Raw genomic sequence first — 20,565 nt, forward strand, 5'->3', positions numbered from 1 at the left:
GCTTTAGGGATATATCAAAATGAAGCCAAAGTCTGGTCTAGGTTTCAAAATGAAAACCAGGCACTGAATATAAACAAAAAAATCCACAACCAACTGTGATGGCTTTATAGATTTTATTTCTTTGATTTATTTCAGTTAAAAACAATTCTAGCCATTTCCCAACCAAAATTATGTCAGACCAAGATTAAAAGGACTTATTTCATGTTACCAGCACATAGCAAGCCACTGGCTTACCTTTAATGCTGCAGGACATTAGATTAAATATACACCAATGTTGCAGACCACAGACAAGTGCATTTAGAATACTAACAGCAGGTAAGAAATGAGAAAGGTATAACCATGAGTCAAGGTCAGAAAAATGTTAAATTATTCATCAAGCACATGGTTTTCGGGACATGCTTTAATTACATGGGCAAAGAAGACATCTTGGGATACACCATTGTGGTTATCACAGTTAAAGCTTTGATTTCAATTTTAAAAATTGGAGGATGGCATTTTCCAGTTCAGCAGCACTGAAGGATGTGCTAGAATTACATACCCTGACAAAATTTATTGAGACAAGAAGCCTTTTGTTCATCTACATTTATTAGGGAGTTTGTCTGAGTTGTGGGATCAAATTATTGGGGGGGGGGGGGAATCCCAGTTATGTGTCCACATCTGATCTCTACCTAAACTTGATTTGATATTTTTTTTCTTTGCTACCTGAATGGTGAAAAACCTAGAATAAGCAAATCCTTAACTGTGACTTTGCTGTATTGTGAACGATGGATATATTCACCCAACCATGAGAAAAGACACCTCTGCATAGTTGTCTGCAGAATGGTCACAGTGTTGTTATGATTATTTGTCCCTCCACAAAAGCAGCAACTTGTATTTGGTCACACATATGCCCATTATTATATCAAGAAATGGAAGCATAAACTGGACTAAATAAAAATTTGCCTGGAAACACTTTCCACAAATGCAGCTACGCTTTCCCCAGCCATAGGAAACACAGGTGAGAATCACTGGCTATATCCATTTTCTTCATGTGATTGTGTGTCATAGCTGGTCACATGGAAAACCAAGTAACTGAACTGCCCCATGTCACTGAAACTTTGGGTATCACTACAGCACCTGCTTCTCATCCATCCAAGTGAATCCCTACCCATATTCAATTGGTACAGGAATTGCACCAACCAACAGCCACGGAAAATTTATGAACCTCCCTCTAGGATACATCTAGGCACTGAATGCAACTTTTCATGACTACAATTCCCTGAATTTGCTTCCACCCGCAAAAAAAATTGATGCACTGGGAAAATTCAGCTCTGCACACACACATACACAAATGTACTATTAAAATCCAAAACAAATAGATAGCCTTATTCCCTTTTGAGGGGGAAAGTCATTGTCATTAATAGCATGGAAAGTAGTTTTATACAGTTTCAGAGTTGCAGTTTTTCTATAAACTTTGATTTTCCCATGGCATGCAGCCAGAGGATCCAGGATTTTATAAGGAAAGAAAGAAACCTAATGAATGCTTGATTTCTAAAAAAAAATTGTTCCAATAATTCTTCCTCAACATGAGGATTACTGTTCAGTTTGTCGGTTCTCAAAGCCTTTAACTACCACTCGGGAGCAAAGCCATCTTTTCACACCAATGCCTACACATTCTAAGCTCTGTCCATTTGCAGCACGTTAAGAGGTAAAAAAATAAAATAAACAATTCATGAAACTAATCCATGAAAATTAAAATGTTAAGTCATTCTGTACGACGTGAATGAGGCTGGAATTTCAGATATGTAGTTATCGGTCTACAACATAATGCACACAGTTCTCCAGAGGCACAGACAACTAGATCTACAACACAAAAGGACTGGATCTTGGAGCACCAGTTTCTTCTCTTCATTTACAGCATTTTACATTCAGCTCAGCGTTGGGCAGCTTCTTCATCTCAAGAGAAACACAGTCATTGTCTCAATGGGGCCATATTCTCACCAAATCCCTGCACTACTGCTGTTTTCTTCTAGAATTGCCTTGCTACAGTATTGTCTCACACCGGTTGCTGAAAAGGTGGTTTATAACTGCTGGATCTGCCACAGTAGAGGTATCTCCCAGCTCCTGGTCATTTTTGGCAATTTTTCTTAATACCCGCCGCATAATTTTACCTGGAAAGAAATGGCAGTGTAACATCAAACTGTACTTGCATTCCAAGAAAAAGATGATTAATTAATGGTATTTAGGCAGTCACGCAGGATTTTAGGACATGCTGTTAAAAATATACACTGGGATTCTTGACCCCAGATTAGTCTACAAACATAAAATATAATGAACTGAATAAAATTAATAACTTGTGAGTGAAATTCTAAGCAGCTTGCCCAAAGACAATAAAATAATTGAACTGTAGAGTTGGAAGGAACCCTAAGAGTCATCTAGTCCAATTCCCTACAATACAGGAATCTCAACTAAAGGATCCAAGACAAATGGCCATACAACCAGAACTGAGTGGTACTATTACTTCCCTTGATGAGGGCACTAGACTTCTGTTGGTACAGCCTAGAATAGCATTAGCTTTTTTTGCTGCTGCATCACTCTTGACTTGCGTTAAGCTTGTGGTCTATTAAGCCCATGATGATTAACAACTTCTACCTTGCCTTGGGAGTTGCTGTCCACACAATTCCCACTGACCTATATGGGCATTACAATAAACAATAATACTCCACCCATCTGGCTGGGTTTCCCCACAAGCCACTACTGCCTTGTGACATACTAGAAATCCTTTCTGCCAATCAAAACAAACTGTCATGACATCCCTACAGTAGAGGCAAGAGGATTTCCATGTTTTCCACAAGGCTCCAAGACAACAGGGGCTACTAAATAGCTACTCACAGCTTTAGTTTTCCCAGTTTCCACACTGTGTTTCCAAAAAGAAAGCAGAGAATGGAAATTCAACTAGCAGCAAGAACCTGTAATATAATGTATTTACAGCACCATGATCTGTGCTTCCTGCACATATACAGAAAAATCCATATCTTACCTGAGCGGGTTTTGGGCAGGCCAGGTGCATTCTGAATATAATCTGGTGTTGCAATGGGTCCAATCTTTTCTCTAACTGCAAATGAAAGATTAAGGATTTTAGCTATGATAGCCTCTGGACCGTTCGTGAAGCACGTGACTTGAGGAAATAAAACCCATGCAAACAGGGAGAATAGCTAAACAAGATACTAACATCCCAGCCAGAACGGAGAGAAATGGAATATCCTGGGGAAGGGGGAATACTGGCATTCTCAATTGGAAAACACTGCAATAAGTAAGGTAAAGGGCCCCAGACAGTTAAGTCCAGTCAAAAGTGACTATGGGGTGTGGTGCTCATCTCACTTCAGGCCAAGGGAGCTGGCATTTGTCCACAGTTTTCTGGGTTGTGTGGCCAGTATGATTAAATGGCTTCTGGTGTGACGGGCCACTGTGATGAGTGCCAGATCGCACTGAAACACTGTTTACCTTCCCACCGCAGCAGTACCTATTTATCTACTTGCACTGGTATGCTTTTGAACTGCTAGGTTGGCAGGAGCTGGGACAGAGCAACTGGAGCTCACCCCTTCGCATGGATTCGAACTGCCGGACCTTCCAATTAGCAAGCCCAAGAGGCTCAGTGGTTTAGACCACAGCACCCCCCTGCTCCTTGTTACACTGAAATGCAACTTTAACACACATAGTAGGGACAGAAAACAAAACCCTTTTCAGGAATAAGATTTGTAAATTGTAATATAAATTCTTCCTTGATTGTTTCCACTTCAGTTTTGTAACCGAGGTTCTTCTTTCATCATTCCCATTTCCAATTAGAACTTATTTGTTCTTCTAAAAGGTATGCAACAGTTTTATTCTACCTGCTCTTATTTCTGACAGGAAGCAGTGTTTCTCAAACCACAGGGACCCCTCCCACGCTGACTTCTTTGCATCTGTTGTGGAACTCCAATGGGGCATGGTCTAGATCCACAGTCAGTACACAGAAGGCACTAGCTCAGCCTCATGTGCCTGTTCCATCTGCAGGTGTCATCCTTGGCACACCCCAGATGTCCCTTCACAGCTGCACAGTGGAAAGTGAGATTAGCTTGTCTCTCATTATAGTCTTTCAGGGAAACTCTTCTCCTTGATGAGTGCGTGAAAAGCTTCTGAAAGGATTCTGCAGAACACAGTGTTTGAATGACAAAGGGGCTGACCAGGAGTAACTAACACCAACAGGCCTGTTTTAAAAAGCAGCCACTCTGGGGAAGTCTTGCTCCGCTCATTAAAAACACGTCGAATCATTTCTGTTCCCGTAAGACCTTGGTCAGATAAATACCGCTACCCCAGAGTCCAATTTGGAAACTAACCTGTTGTGCAAACCCACCCTTCCTCTACAGCAACTCTGCTGTCAAAGGGAAAGGAAGGGTTGTTGTGCATGCCTCGCCACTGCAAAACCCACACCCTGTTCACGGGCCATGCAGTCTGCCCTTATGTATTCAAGTCAGGTGCCAGCTGGCAAGGAGAGCAACATGTGGGAGGCAATAAGGCCAGCAGAGATAAATTTAGCTTCTGGGACAACTAAGCAATGAACCTTTTATTTGAAAACTGTCCTGCCAGCCAGGCTGTGGGATGGTGCAAGTTGTCGGGGTGGGGCTTCATCGCAGGAAGATTAGAAGGGCTGAAGAATGATCTCCAAAAGAGAAAATCTGAGCCAGCAGGTAGCTTTCCTTTTGCTGAACAGGCTGGTGTGACATCCGCTCCACTGGTGTGATCCTGGTTCAGCAACTGAGCACATGTTTACCACGCCTAAGGTCCAGAATTCAATACCTAGTATATCCAGTTTTACAAGAACTGGGTAAGAAGTGAAGGGAATGTCCTTTGCTGGATATTATAATAATAATAATAATAATAATTTATTATTTATACCCCGCCCATCTGGCTGGGTTTCCCCAGCCACTCTGGGCGGCTTCCAAAAGAATATTAAAATACTGTGATACATCAAACATTAAAAGCTTCCCTAAACAGGGCTGCCTTGAGATGTCTTCTAAAAGTCTGGTAGTTGTTGTTCTCTTTGACATCTGGTGGGAGGGCGTTCCACAGGGTTGGCGCCACTACCGAGAAGGCCCTCTGCCTGGTTCCCTGTAACTTGGCTTCTCGCAGTGAGGGAACCGCCAGAAGGCTCTCGGTGCTGGACCTCAGTGTCCGGGTAGAGCGATGGGGGTGGAGACGCTCCTTCAGGTATACTGGACCGAGGCCGTTTAGGGCTTTAAAGGTCAGCACCAACACTTTGAATTGTGCTTGGAAACGTACTGGGAGCCAATGTAGGTCTTTCAAGACCGGTGTTATATGGTCTCGGCGGCTGCTCCCAGTCACCAGTCTGGCCGCTGCATTCTGGATTAGTTGTAGTTTCCGGGTCACCTTCAAAGGTAGCCCCACGTAGAGCGCATTGCAGTAGTCCAAGCGGGAGATAACCAGAGCATGCACCACTCTGGCAAGGCAGTCCGTGGGCAGATAGGGTCTCAGCCTACGTACCAGATGGAGCTGGTACACAGCTGCCCTGGACACGGATTTAACCTGTGCCTCCATGGACAGCTGTGAGTCCAAAATGACTCCCAGGCTGCGCACCTGGTCCTTCAGGGGCACAGTTACCCCATTCAGGACCAGGGAATCCTCCACACCTGCCCGCCTCCTGTCCCCCAGAAACAGTACTTCTGTCTTGTCAGGATTCAATCTCAATCTGTTTGCCGCCATCCATCCTCCAACCGCCTCCAGACACTCACACAGGACCGTCACCGCCTTCACTGGTTCTGATTTGAAAGAGAGGTAGAGCTGGGTATCATCCGCATACTGATGAACACCCAGCCCAAACCTCCTGATGATCTCTCCCAGCGGCTGCATATAGATGTTAAAAAGCATGGGGGAGAGGACAGAACCCTGAGGCACCCCACAAGTGAGAGCCCAGGGGTCTGAACACTCATCCCCCACCACCACTTTCTGAACACGGCCCAGGAGGAAGGAGCGGAACCACTGTATGACAGTACCCCCAGCTCCCAGCCCCTCAAGACGGTCCAGAAGGATGTTATGGTCGATGGTATCAAACGCCGCTGAGAGATCCAGCAGAACTAGGAAACAGCTCTCACCTTTGTCCCTAGCCCGCCGGAGATCATCAACCAGTGCGACCAAGGCAGTTTCAGTCCCGTGATGAGGCCTGAATCCCGACTGGAAGGGATCCAAGGGATCCAAGGATATTCCAGAGAGACTGCCAGTTGGACTAGATAATACCAAGGTCAAAGAAAAAGCCCATCTAGCCCTGCATGCTGATCTCACAGTGGCCAGCCAGATGCCCATGGGAAGCACCCAAGCAGGACCTGAACACTACAGCACTCTTCCCTCTTGTGGTTTCCAACAACTGCTATTCAGAAACACACTGCCTCTGGCAGTGGTGGAGGAGGAGAACACAACCATCAGTGGCAATAACCACTGTGCCTTATCCTTCATGATTTTTTTCTAATCCACTATTAAAGCCATTCAAGTTGGCAGCCATCACTGCCTCTTGTGGGAGCAAATTCCATAATTTAACCACATGTGGGGTGAAGTAGTACTTCCTTTTGTCTCCCCCTGAATCTTTCAACATTCAGCTTCATTGGGATGTGACCAGATGGACAAAAAGTCTAACCTGGCCTAAGATGGCTTCCTTTGTTCCATGCGCAGCATGCTACCCTGCCCCTCCCGCACCCACCTCACAAATCCAAAAGGGCTTTCTGGCCCTTTCGCCAAGCGACATGTGATGGTCTACCAAGGTTACCTTGTTTCTTCAGTTCATCAACTAAGTTCTTTGTGAAGTCGTGACCATCCTTCAGCGTCACAAAACAGTAGAGGCACTCTCCCTTCACTGGGTGCGGGTGGCTTACTACTGCTGCCTCCGAAACCGCCAGGTGTTCCACCAAAGCAGATTCAACTTCTGCTGTACTCAGCAAGTGCCCTGAAAACAGAAAGAAATGGGGGCTTTTTCTTAAATTGGCATTGCTACCCAGGCCTCTTCACTTTTCAAGAGGTTTTCCACAAAAGCCTATTGACATCAGGCAGGCCCCTTCACTGTACGGTTTTCAGCACCTGCTGAAAATACCTTCATTTAGGAAAGCCTATCCATGTTGACATTGGTTTTAATCTAGTTTTTAGCTTATTGGTGTTTTTATTTTAAAAAAATCTGAATAGTTTATATAGTTGCTTTGAACTGTCTTTTTTTTTTTTTTACTGGTAACTTCATTGTTTTATTCTTTTTGTAAACTGAAGTTTTGTTTTGAGCAATCAAGCATCATATAAATTTTATGAAAATAAATAACTAAGCAAGCCAAGACCCATGCTGAAGGCTAGGGCTTAAGGTAATTCTATTGGCTGAGGCCAACATGGTTATCCATTGGCGTAGATTGCGTATTGCCAAAGAAATATCATCACCAAAATAAAAAAGGAACCCTTTACACTAAAATCTTGGTCAAGCTGTAAATGTTGCAAAATAGCATTCTAGAAAGGTACTATGGGAGAAAACAAAGTACAATTTGTAAAAGCTGAAAAGCAGTAAAAGTAGCCAATAATAGTAGAGCAAACCATTTCTTAGTTTGGTGAGTTTGTTTTGTATTTTGTTGGGACTTCATAAGATAAAAGAGGAAAATGTCTAGTCTATCTGGTTGAGAAGACTCCTTGAAGTTCCCCAAAGAGTATGCCTGCACTGATTCTGCTTGAGCAGATATGGTGCTGTGTACCATGATAAATTATAAAAACAAAAACCAGAGACATGTAAATGTTAGATATTTCAATCTCTGAAAAGATAAGAGCTTTCTAGTGCCCAGATATTTGAGTTATGGAGACTCTTTGGACCATTATGAAAGGAAACCAAAAGGTCACATTGCAGCTAATATTATGTGCTTCCTGAAAACCCCATGACTGCCACTGCAGTCACTGGAGTCACTGCCACTGTACAAACATTAAAATTCCTAAGAAAAATGGGGCAGACAAAACTATAAAGTAGAAAGAATCTCTTAAGGGGATGGGCTCAGACGTTGGCTGCTTTCAGGTAAGCTTTATGCACCTGCATCAAGCCCTATGATTCCATTGCACTCCATGCTTTGCACAAGGAGAAAAACAAACCATTTTTAACCATAATTTTGTATTATGTATAAACCACACAGGTGGCTAATGGCTTCCCAACAAGCCAGGATTCCTTGTTGCTTTGATGATAGTGACCATAGTTCCCAGTTTGCACAAATCAGGCACTAACGTCTAACTGCAGCTTCCTGCTCTGTTTCCCCATTCACACAAAGCAAGAATGAGAGTAAAGAGGCTGCATGTGTGTGCATGAAGCTCAAATGTATCCTGGCCTATCAAGCCAGGATTTGATTATGCAAGCACAGTCACTATTGATTTTTTGCACTCACTGGTCTAACCTTTTTTGGCCCAAGCATCTCATTCATCCTTGGCTGAGCCTCTGTCAGCCACATGCTTTAAACAGTATTGAGGAGGAAATATATCACGCCTCCCACCCCAAATTTTTTGATTGATTCGATTTACCTCCTCCTCTTCCTCCCAAATGAGCCCAGGGTGGCATATTATGTCAAAAAGGCCTACCATATCATTGGGAGATCATACAGGAAACTCCAAACCTTCCACAAAGATTTTGTTCTTACCAGAAACATTCAGCATGTCATCAATTCGACCCGTGATCCAATAATAACCATCCTTATCTCTTTTGCAGCCTGGCAGGGGAAAAAACCAAACCAGCAAATTGACCAATGTAAAGTAGCCAGCTAGGGAAAAAAGCATCTAGGGAGAACTGGGGTGGGTGTGCACAGCACAATGTGAACAAATGACACTAAGTATTAAGAAACAAAAGGCAGAAAAAGAGTAATGTGAAAGGCAGTAGTCACACCTCATTGCCCAGAGGTCCTGCTACCTAACTGCAAATATGTGGGACCAGCAAAGATGAATGAGTGGAAAAGGAAAGGCACAGTGAACCAATTCCTAAACCCCCCATCCTATGCATTGCATATTTCAGGGCTGAACTTCAGTATCCAAATCCAATTCCAGGCAAAGGGTGCCAAAGGGGGTTTGTTCCCCATATCCTTGTGACTCACACGCCTTCTCCCACAATTTGCTCCTGATTCCAGAGAGTCAGGCAGTGTGGACTGTGGATTTCATAAAGGGACCTCCTGCCTTTGTTGCCAAGATCTGAGCATTCATTCCAGGGCTACAAATTAAAAGCTCACAAAACCCAAATACGAATCAAACCTAGTCCATACATATAGCTCTAAGTCCATGTTAGAAAGAGAATTCAGATGGAAGGGCTGGAAATTAAAAAAAGCTGCACAAAGGAAGTACGTTGAGCCTCTTTTTTATGCATCATGCTTAATCCCTTCCACATTATACAGGAAGTAAGCTTTACTATCAATATTACAGGATTCCATGTAGAACTTTACCATCTCCAGTCACATAGTAACCAGGGAACTTTTTGAAGTACGTGGTCTCAAACCGCTGGTGGTTTTTGTACACTGTGCGCATTATTCCAGGCCAGGGTTGCTTAAAAACCTAAAAGGAGAGGACAAATAAGAGAACATATTAAATGTGGGTTTCTTTACTATGCCCTTACATTGCATTGAGCATTTTGTCCTATGTGAAGCTGTGGCTTACTTCCAAAGAATTGTTCCTCTCCTCCCACAAAGGATTAAATACTGTATAATGCTATGCTCACACAAGGCACTTGGTGTTAAGGCAATATGGCGCATTGGCTCAAATGATGGACTTTGTCCTGGGAGACCAGAGTTCAAATACTCATTGTCAAGTTTGCCTCTGAATACTAGTGACTGAGGATCAAGATGAGTTATACACGTCTTGCTGTGAGAACTGGGTTAGACGTACCTTGGGTCTGATACAACATGTATTGTTTAGGCTTAAGATATGCCACTGATAACCGCAATTATAACATGGCATAACCCTGGGAATGTGGTCCTCCCAACTGTTCCATGCTGGAAACAAGCCAGAAACATGACAATAATCTGGCTTGTCAATGCATGTAAACTAGGGCTTGTGGTTTGTTTCTCTCTAAGGAAACAGCAACCTGAAGCTAAGGTCTGTTAGCTCACCAAGAAACGAACTACAAGCCTAAATTCACATGTCACCCCATGCCAGACTCTGGGATTGTTTCCTCCTGCAACACTCAGGAGAGGACGAGCAAACATTAAAGTGCATCAAATCATAGTTTACTTTAAAGTGCCAGTGTTTACCTTATTGAATTCTACACACAACATAAAATGAAACATGGCATACTTCCGCCACGCCACGCCCCCCTCCCAAAAAAAACTTCTAGTCAAGTAGACCATGCTAAATCAGATCGCAGTGGGTTTAGGAGAGCAGGAAATTTTCGTGTTCAATTTTTTCCAGGAAACTCATGTCACAGTGGCATCACTACAGCGATTCCAGATGCCCTCTACAACATAATTATTAAACGAACATACAGAATGGTATCGTCTTTCATAAATAGAAGCTGGACAGCACCCAAGCAACCCATGCACATTCTTGGCACTTTGACTCTGCTCTGGGCAATGGTCCATTCTGCAGATATATTTTATGATCCTTTGCTCTTGGTGAAAGACAACTTGCAGTCTCCTGTGTAAAATCAGTTCCACTCTGATAGTTCAAATCTTCTGCACTCCCAGAGAGAAATTTTATCTGATCAGAGCTGAGCTCAGAACTTATTACAATGCTGAGATGTTGCCACACTCTGTGCTTAAACAGTAGACCCTTCCAACTTTTTCTGGGGTGTGTGTTTTTGCTTTAGAAAGAGCAGCCACCAAGGACTCAAATTTTGAGACAGCACCAGCAATGTGAGAAGGAAGGGCTGAACCCCTGGCCTCTGCACTGCTTTCCCAAACACCATCCCATTCCAAAGCAGCCTGAGAATTAAGCAGGTATTATTCCCACTCTGGTTACTCTATCTGCTAGTGAATATGTATCTTACACATGTATTCGCTAAAAGGCTAACTTTGGCGAACTAGCAATACTAAGTCCAGACACAGTGGTGGTCTGGATGAGGGCCAGTGAACTGAAGCTGAATCCTGGCAAGGTGGAGGGCCTAAGATGAGTGATGCCCAGATCCAGGAAATTGGTCAATTGCTAGTTCCAAGCAGAGCTGCATTTCCTCTAAAGGAACAAGTCTGTAGTCTGGGGTTACACATGTACCCATCTTCGTCAACTGAGGCCCAAGTAGCTCCAGTGGCTGAGAGTTCCTTTTTCCAGCTTAGGCTGGTACACAAGTTTCAACAATTCCTGGATACAGATAGCAGTCACAGTGGACTGTGCACTGGTACCCTCAAGAGATTACTGGAACAATCTCTGTGTGGGGCTGCCCTAGGCTGCATACTAGAGAAACCAGCATCTAACATGCAACACGTTTATTAAAGTAATACCACTGGCTGCCAATACATTACTAGGCCAAGCTGAAAATTTTATTTTTGTGTGTGTGTGAATGCGCTCTCTCTCTCTCTTAAAGTATTAAACTTGCTTCTGAAGGAAGTGGAGATGGCCACCAATTCAGATAGCTTTAATAGTATGGAGGATAATGGTATCAATGGTAACAAGCCATGACTGCTATGCTCTGCTTCCACTGTCTGAAGCAGTTAAGGGACAGATATCCCACACATGGAACTAATGCAAAATGGGAATGACTATATAGAGACCATGAAGCTCCACACACAGATTGAATTTAGCCAGCAATAAAAACTTCACTTTTTCTTACCAGGTAACCTTCTGCTTCTCCTTCCAGCTCCTCCCCAGACTCGTCCAGCACCGCAGGGACCACCCCAAAGAAAGGAAGCGTCTGCCAAGGAAATAGTAGGATTTGGAAGAAGTGGGAAATGCAAACTTAAACCCCTCCAGAGAAAGCAGACATGTGGAAGGTAGAAAAGGAACTTTGGACTTGTTTTCACATCTGGGCTAAGTTCTTCCATTGGTCCATTCCCATCCATCCCCAAATAATTCACCACAGAAGGTTCCATAACTTTTAAGATTACACCCAAAGCTTCTGGTCAGCAAATAAGTCAATTTCCAGGATGGAAAACCTCTATTCACTTAGAGCCTATCATCCCACTTTGGTTTTGCCTTAGAAAATGCTTTAAAACATGCAAGTGTGTATAAAATAATTTGCATTTATCTGCATGTTTGTGAGAGGATTATTAGTGGAACTATTGCGCCAAAGCCCAAGGGGGGCAGGGGACAAAAAGTACTGGTGCACAAACAGACGAGAACAGTCAGATCTATACTTACAGCTGAGCCTGGCTTCATTGGTATGGCAGCAGGCAGAGGAGTTAACACATGGCCACCCTGCAGGATAGAAACCCAAAACAGTCACAACAATACCAGGCAGCGGAGGAAAAGCTGAGTTGTTCCAAGGCACAGCAGGTAGCAGCAATGCATTTCCAAGCAACTGTACTTTTGCTATAGAAAAACTGTGGCAAGTTTATGGGCAAAAACTCAGAAAAGGTGGAATTCAACCAAGTTGTTGCATGTACAGAACAGGGCCTGCTTGCTCCGCATACCCCTAAATTGACTCTGGAGGATTGGGGAACCTGCAGAACAGGTTTAGGGGGCATGCAGGGTGAGGGAGGGGAGAAAACCTGACACACACCCCATGTACCCCACTTACCACTATATTGAATTCCACTCAAAAAGTGGCATTCATCCAAGTTTGATGCAGAGTAGACTCACTGAAATTAATGGGCATTGCTTAGTCAAGTTCATTTACTTCAATTAGTCTACTCTGAGCAAAACCAAGCTGAATGCCGCCCAAAACCTAGTACTTGGGAGAGCGCGGGAAAATCCTAACACCCACACAGGCAAATAGACAGATCATTCACAAGACACAAAGGGAACCAAGAACCAAATAACTCACAGTCTCTGTCTGCCAGAAGGTATCCACTATAGGGCATCTTTCTTCACCAACCACCCTATAGTACCATAGCCAAGCTTCTGGGTTTATGGGCTCCCCAACTGTCCCAAGGATCTTCAGGGACTTCCTGCTGTACCTGCCATAAGAAGCAGATAGGCTTTTAAAGAGAGGGAGGAAAACTCCACAAGAAAAAAATTTGTTTGCAGTTCTAGAGCTGGCCCTTCCAGGAGAGTGCCAAGCAGCACAAGGATAACATTGCCAGAAACTGACAAAAGCCTCCTGTCAAGAGCAAGAACAGTAATTGGGGTGAGATTCAGACAGACTTTTTCTAGCAGTCATCAGGGCTTAAACTAAGCACCAAGATTCAGCCAAGTATATTCCCTTCCCTCTTTTCTCACTGTCCTCCCCACATTGTCTTTATATCAGGGGTGCCAACTTAAATAAAATATGGGGGGGGGGGTAAGCCCTGGTCCACGGAAACAGTCACATGATGTGGTGTGTTGTTGTTGTTGTTTAGTCGTGTCCGACTCTTTGTGACCCCATGGACCAGAGCACGCCAGGCACTTCTGTCTTCCACTGCCTCCCGCAGTTTGGCCAAACTCATGCTGGTAGCTTCGCGAACACTATCCAACCATCTCGACCTCTGTAATCCCCTTCCCCTTGTGCCCTCCATCTTTCGCAACATCAGGGTCTTTTCCAGGGAGTCTTCTCTTCTCATGAGGTGGCCAAAGTATTGGACCCCCAGCTTCAGGATCTGTCCTTCCAGTGAGCGCTCAGGGCTGATTTCCTTAAGAATGGAGAGGTTTGATCTTCTTACAGTCCATGGGACTCTCAAGAGTCTCCTCCAGCACCAGATGTGGTGTATGCACACCATTTAAATGGCAATGTCCATCAACTGGGGGGAAGGGCAACCCGCTCATATATTTTATTGGGGGGCCCTGAAAAGACCTTGGCCCCTATGCTTTGTATCTTATAGAACAAATGTAAAACAAGAACGCTGTTCCTAAGGAAAAGGCTGGAGGAATTAGCTTTGCTCTAGGGTTTGCTTTTCTCTAGAGCGATGCATGTTTGAGATTATATATTCCCAGTGCTGGAAGGTTATTAGCGAAACCACTCTCTGTTTTGCTTCAAGTCCTACTTACTTCCGGACATGTTCATCTCCATACTTCATGAGAAGGCGAATGGCAGTGGGTGCTGTGTAGAACTTGGTCACCCTGTACTTGTCAATGATGCTCCACATACGACCAACGTCCGGGTAAATGGGAAGCCCTTCAAACTGAGCAAAAAACAAGTCGTTTAGCATGAGAAGAAGAAACCCACCACCCCACCTGCTGCTTCCAGCAAGTGGGGTGCAAAAATTTGCAGCCCTATAATGCTTCTGTAGCCTAAAGAATGCTACTGAGCACAGAGGTCTTGGGGGACCATTCATGACTTGATTTGAATCAGCAAGACTGCCTGGCTCAAATCAGAAGAAGGTACTTGTGAAGAATGACAGTAAGAAGAACTTGACCAGCAATGAACCTCAGTGCAAACATGGTTTGGGGAGCTATGGTCATCATCAGTGACCTAACTTGTTTAGCTGCTTTCTTGCCAATGAGGATGTTGCATGACAAGACCAATACAATTCAACCTTGATCAAGGCACTCAATGCTTGGTTTGTGTAAGCCTGGCAAGCCTAGTCCCCCCTCCCCCACCCTCATACAGCCCCCGCATATCACACAGAACTTACTAAGACACTGGTTGCCCCATTTGCCAAAGGTCCGTATGTGAGGTAGGAATGGCCAGTTATCCATCCAATGTCAGCCGTGCACCAGTAGATGTCCTCAGGATGGTGATCAAACACATATTTAAAGGTAGTGGCAGTGAAAATCATATAGCCACCTATTGTATGTACAACACCCTGAAACAAAGAAAACCAGCTGGAATTAAACAGAACATTACTGGCTTGATTTCCATTATGTGAGAAAGCATACAGCAACATTGGACTCAGCTAGATTGGTAAAGAAAAAGCGATTTACAGTGGTACCTCTGGTTACGTACTTAATTCGTTCCGGAGGTCCGTTCTTAACCTGAAATTGTTCTTAACCTGAAGCACCACTTTAGCTAATGGGGCCTCCCGCTGCTGCCGCACTGCCCCCGCACGATTTCTGTTCTCATCCTGAAGCAAAGTTCTTAACCCAAGGTACTATTTCTGGGTTAGCAGAGTCTGTAACCTGAAATGTATGTAACCTGAAGCGTATGTAACCCGAGGTACCACTGTATATGTGTTGTATTTGCAATATAACATTGTGCCACCAGATGGCAGTGTGGAGTGCTGTTTTTCTCTACCTGTTTTCCCTGTTTAAATTTACAATGCATTTAACTGGAACACTACTTTGATGTGTCTAGATCCAGCCATTGTTTTACTCAAGCATTACTGCATTGAACAAATACATCAGTAAAACTTCAGCATGAGAGAAGGAAACATATTTTTACTGTATCATTAACCACATTATAACCATAACATTAGTTCAATCACACACAAGGGTAAGCGGTATGACTTCCTTTTACAGGGAAACATCACCATGAAGTACTTTTCTTTGCAATGTTTACTTGCAGTGTCATAATTAAATGCGAAAATAGTGGCACCAATTCCAAACACAGCCCTGAGAGGTAACCAAATTAGTTCACGTGATATTTTTGTAGTCATCAAACCACTGACCACATAAATTCAGTAAAGTGAGCGCTCTGTACAGCTAGCAGTGAAATAAACACATCAGAGATTATGCACAGACTCTTATCTCGTGTGAATTTAAACAGATGTATAAAAGGCTTAGGAAGCATATGTTGTTATGAAGAAAGCCTGTAATGTGTAGATGTGCTATGTATAGCAAAGACTAAAAAGTATTAGGCTTTCTGTGCCTCCTTCAATTATTTATGCCAACTGCTGCTCAATAATCGGTGAAAAAATACATGTGGCCAGTCCTGCACCCTGCATGTATTTATTTACACACAATGCCACCATCCCAGAATTTCACAGTGGGCCACATGAACAGAACAAGTCAGACCACTGCTCCATCTTGCCCAATGGCATCTATTTTGACTGGCAGCAGCTAGGTGGGGTTTCTGGGCAAAGAACTTTCACAGTACCTGCTACCAGAGATCCTTTTATGGGGACTGAACCTGGGACCTTCTGCAGGCAAAACATTCTCTACCATTGAACTTTCCCCCTTCCAAGTAACCTAGAGCACCTGGAATACAAGAGGTCTCGTTACACTAATGTGTAATTAATGTTGCACTAACGTTACAAGTATTTGTAGAGATAGGGCCCATTTCTGGTTCCAGACTAGTACTGTGAAAGCATTAAAACAGTAAGCATTTGGATCCAAAGCGTCCACACAGCAGAGTGAACAGCAAGCGTGTGTGACTTGACAAGTAAATATTAACTCTTCACTGCATGCTTTGGCACAGGATCAGAATAAAGAAACATACCTTCGGTTTTCCAGTTGACCCACTGGTGTAGAGAATAAACAGTTCGTCTTCTGCATCACACCAGACAGGCTCACACTCCTTGCTAGAATTCTTCATAACGTTGTGCCACCAAAGGTCGACTTCTGAATTCCAAGGTATCTGAAGAAAACCACATAGTAAGAGGCACACATAATACTTAAAAGACAGCAAGATGGTCGAAGAAACCCAGCTTTGGAGCTCTTGCACTTTAAATGATTATTTTGGCTTCTAAAGCAGAACTCTACTTCACCGTTTCAGCTTTTCTCCTATTTTTAAAAGCGTTTTCCTTTCTTAATAGCTGCAGAAGTACAACTACAGTGTTAACACACCATGACATCTGTTTAAATGAGCGGTTTTGACCTCCTAACCAAAACTGTGGCATCATTAGTTCAACGATCTTAGTGATTCTGCCTTAATAATGCTGATCTTATTGTTAAATGCTGTTATTTTTCCAAGTAGCAAACAAAGGCTACTGAACATCTGTCAGAGCCTAAGCAACAGCTACAGGAATGTAGTGCAGGAGAAAATATAATTATTACCAGTAATGCTGTTTATCACATATATATAAACTTGATCTTCAAGTTCTTCACAGTCTTTCATCTATCGTCACAACAATCCAGTAAGGTAGGCTACTCTTACTGGAAGGCTGAAATACAAGCTTGCCCGAGGTCAAACAAAGTCTCTGGTGGGGGGATGTGAGAAACTCTTAGAATTCTCTTAACCAACAGCCCTATGGATCAGGAATAATATTCACCAAGTCTGTATGCTTGGCTTTAGTGAATATGTAAGTCTATTATCAGAACAGTTGTGTGCACATCCTAAATTCATATGCAACTATTAATAGTTTTTCCCAGTGCGTGTCTCCCACTGTGTTTCATATAATTATAAACCACTTCAATAATTTGTCTTCCCCTGTATGCATAACTGTATTTTCATCTTCATGTTTCATGCACAAATAGTTCTTTACAATGGGTAGCATGAGGAAAGCCCCTTAATGAATCTGAACAAATTATCTCAGTGCATTTTAGGCAAGTCCTTGAATTTACGCAAGCCAGTTCAACTTCATCTGCTGAGACCAGAGCTATCCAAACCACTTCATTTTGAATGTTTTGTGCATGTGCTGTGAACAAAAGGTGCATAAAAAGAAGCAATTCAGGAATGGTAAGGAAACTCTCTCATGGCAGTCAAGAATGCCTAAGGGAAATACAAAGATTTCCGAAATGAAGTACAACACACACTTTAACTCCTGTGCGTTCATGAGCAAAGGCCCTCACCAGTGAAAATCTGCTGATATCAACCATTTTATTCTTGCAATTTTTATATTCACCCTGGGGGCAATTGTGATGGAGAGGAGGAACATAAATATGTTTTTAAAAATAAAAAATAGTACATAAATAATAAATCCCCAAATAAAGTAGGTCGGTATTATGATCCCCAGAGGGGCTATGATTCTGAGACACAATGATTTGGAAGAGCCACTTAGGGAGTTAATGGCAAAGGGGTAATTATGAATATCACACTAAGGTGGCATGCAGCAAATCCACCAGGAGTTCCGGCATTTAATACACATGCATAGAGCCATTTTATATGTTCTCTTTATGTAAATGAAGCATGGTTATTATACATCCATACTAAGGAGAGCAACATGAAGTTCTCCAGACACTGCTGGACTACAGCTCCCATTATCCCTGACCATGCTGGCTGGGACTGAAGGCGGTTGTAATCCAAAATCTAGGGGGCCACCATTCACCACCCCTGGCTTCAGGCCTTTGAGAAGCCCAATGGCCTGCAGCCATTTATTTTCAGCACAGGTCTAAGTGTCTACCTATCAGCAATCTCATCATTGACTGCTTCCTAGTTACACTTTGCTACCTGGATGGATACATTAAAAAACATTTAAGTTATGGTGAAACTATACACATCCATATTCTGGTCCGTATTACTGCGGATGAAGTGCCATTTATTTATATGGGACCTAACTTCCAAAAGAACCTTTATTTGGTGTTCCAGATGAAGATGGTTGGAGAACAGCTCCCAAGGAGCTAAGCAGAAATCTCATTACAACGAACAGCTCAGCAACCAACCATTGGTGGGCAAAACGTAAACATCAAACTAGTGTTTCCTAAGCTGATAGGTGAAGTGGAACATTTTTAAAAGAATAAGCATTACTCACTCCAGAGGAGCCCTCACCATGTTTCTTTATGTGTTGCTGCTGCAAGTTTCCCCTTCTCAATGGAAGGGGGCCATTTTAAGCATTTTAAGCTACACTGGGCACAACTGGATCATTCAATTGCACCCAATATAAAGAAACAGCAGAATTAGATGTCCCCAGTAGAAGCTGATTGGAAGTAGACAAGGCTGGAGCAGTATGCTTATAGAGATGCGGCAGGCAGCCTCCATGTGGGCGAGTGCTTTGGGCTCACAGAATTCTCTTATTTTTAATGACTATATCCTCTAGAGCACACTATCAGTTCTCTCATAACAACAGTGCACCCTAGTAGATATTAATGCAAAGGCAATGCTTATAGAACAGTGAGTCTGGATTCTTGAGTGTGTATCATGTAAACTGAAACTCTGCTACATAGCTCCTCTCCTGGGTACATCAGGCTTAACTATAAGATGATTTCAGTGCAAAGCCAATATTTCAAACCCCACTTTGTAGTTGGCTTGAGCAAACAAAACAAGTCAATAGAATATAGTTTTAAAGAGTGATTAGGTGAAACAAGCATTCTTGTTGAAATGAAACAAATGCAGTGTTGTGTACTCAATTTTCATTGAATTTTTAAAAATCTTTGAAAATCCCAGTCTAGGGAGCTGATGGGTGGTGAGGTGGGGAAGAGAAACACAGTCAAAAAGCTGTTGTGGAAAGTTTGCATAAGGCGTAACAGTATTTGTGCTACCAGGAACAGGATATCCTCATGCAAATTTCTATAGGACTCTCACACCCCCTTTGCACAGCCTAACGTGCGGTGCCAAAGCTAATTTTTGGAAAGGAGCCATAAAGCCACCTTTCAGAAAAAGCAGCAGCTTACCTGTATAGCTAAGCTTTCCCCCCCTACACTTTTAACAAAAGAACATGTGAGTTGCAATTTTTGAATAATCCGCTTTCCTGTGAAGAACAGTGATGAAAGGTTGGTATTAAAAGCTGATACAGCACCAGTGTGTCCTGCAGCATGTATTGAAGTCTACTGAAAAAAAATACTGAGCAAGTGTTTCAATACAAATCTTTCAGTGTAATGCTATGATATGTAAGCAGGAAAACTGCCCAGGGCAAGGGTGCATGCCCAGAATGCAAAATGTGGTTACATGTCTATGCTGTCAGTCTGCATCCAACTCACTGTCCATCTGGTGTGGGGGCAGCTGCCCTAGAGCTTGCACAGCTGGTAGGGCGTTTGGTAGGGGCTGTTTGTTCAAAGCATGATGCTCAGGCTGTGGGGCACACGCTGCTGACCAACAGAACCTCGCACTGGTTACGTGGTGGCAAACAGTAGAAACTGTCACTGCTGCATATACTAATGGATAGAGTAATAGGTGCATATTAAGGAGTATCTGCATCACACTGCCTTTGCCTAGAGGCTACACCTTCTGGAGCCTGTATGCGCTCTTTCATTCTCTGCTCAAAGACTGCATCCAAATCCTTGCTTGGAGTGCTTACAGCTTGAGAAGAGTACCCAGCAGTTAAGTTAAGCACGAAGGTTACACAAAACCATGCTCACTTTCCAAATATCAAGCAACAAGCCAATTCCCAGAAAAGACAAAACCTCTGGAAAATAATATCCAGAAATTACTAGTAATAGAATTACTAATCAAGGATTAGTAACAGAAATCTCCTTGTACAGGAAAGCTGGTGGCAAAATCTTCGTTCTTGTAGAATTGTTTTTCAACACAACTTTGCTGCAGAGGAGCAACCATTTTGATCGGATTAAGCCAGCTAAGAAGGGGAAAGAGTACAATAAAGGCTGGAGCCACATCTCAGCCTGTTACATACAATAGTAATCATTTGGTACAATGCTGGTGGAAGCAGAGCTGGCTCAGCTGTCAGGGTGGAAGCATGAGGCGGGCTACATCACAAGCCCATAGAGCTGCTTTAAAGGTGAAGAAATGGGGTCTGAGCACAGAACTCCTGGAAGCTGCACCAAGCCATTCAGCGTGTG

At 43.2% G+C, this 20,565-nt stretch overlaps 1 protein-coding gene across 2 annotated transcripts in view; it reads right to left on the bottom strand.

The window, feature by feature from the left end:
* Positions 1 to 96: 96 nt before the first annotated feature.
* ACSS2 (acyl-CoA synthetase short chain family member 2) overlaps positions 97 to 20,565 on the bottom strand; it is a 59,239-nt gene continuing 38,770 nt past the window's right edge. For both annotated transcript variants that reach the window (XM_083444000.1, XM_083443999.1), the window contains 11 exons: positions 16,394 to 16,531; positions 14,652 to 14,822; positions 14,065 to 14,198; positions 12,926 to 13,058; positions 12,301 to 12,357; positions 11,774 to 11,854; positions 9,459 to 9,567; positions 8,670 to 8,738; positions 6,794 to 6,970; positions 3,020 to 3,094; positions 97 to 2,150 (listed from right to left, as the gene is read on the bottom strand). In XM_083444000.1, the coding sequence (XP_083300126.1) occupies positions 2,023 to 2,150; positions 3,020 to 3,094; positions 6,794 to 6,970; positions 8,670 to 8,738; positions 9,459 to 9,567; positions 11,774 to 11,854; positions 12,301 to 12,357; positions 12,926 to 13,058; positions 14,065 to 14,198; positions 14,652 to 14,822; positions 16,394 to 16,531 (1,272 nt within the window). In that variant the 3' untranslated portion in view covers positions 97 to 2,022. The remainder of the gene's footprint in view (positions 2,151 to 3,019; positions 3,095 to 6,793; positions 6,971 to 8,669; positions 8,739 to 9,458; positions 9,568 to 11,773; positions 11,855 to 12,300; positions 12,358 to 12,925; positions 13,059 to 14,064; positions 14,199 to 14,651; positions 14,823 to 16,393; positions 16,532 to 20,565) is intronic.

Source organism: Podarcis tiliguerta, assembly GCF_965153285.1.
Source record: "Podarcis tiliguerta genome assembly, chromosome: 6".
Classification (NCBI taxonomy): domain Eukaryota; kingdom Metazoa; phylum Chordata; class Lepidosauria; order Squamata; family Lacertidae; genus Podarcis; species Podarcis tiliguerta.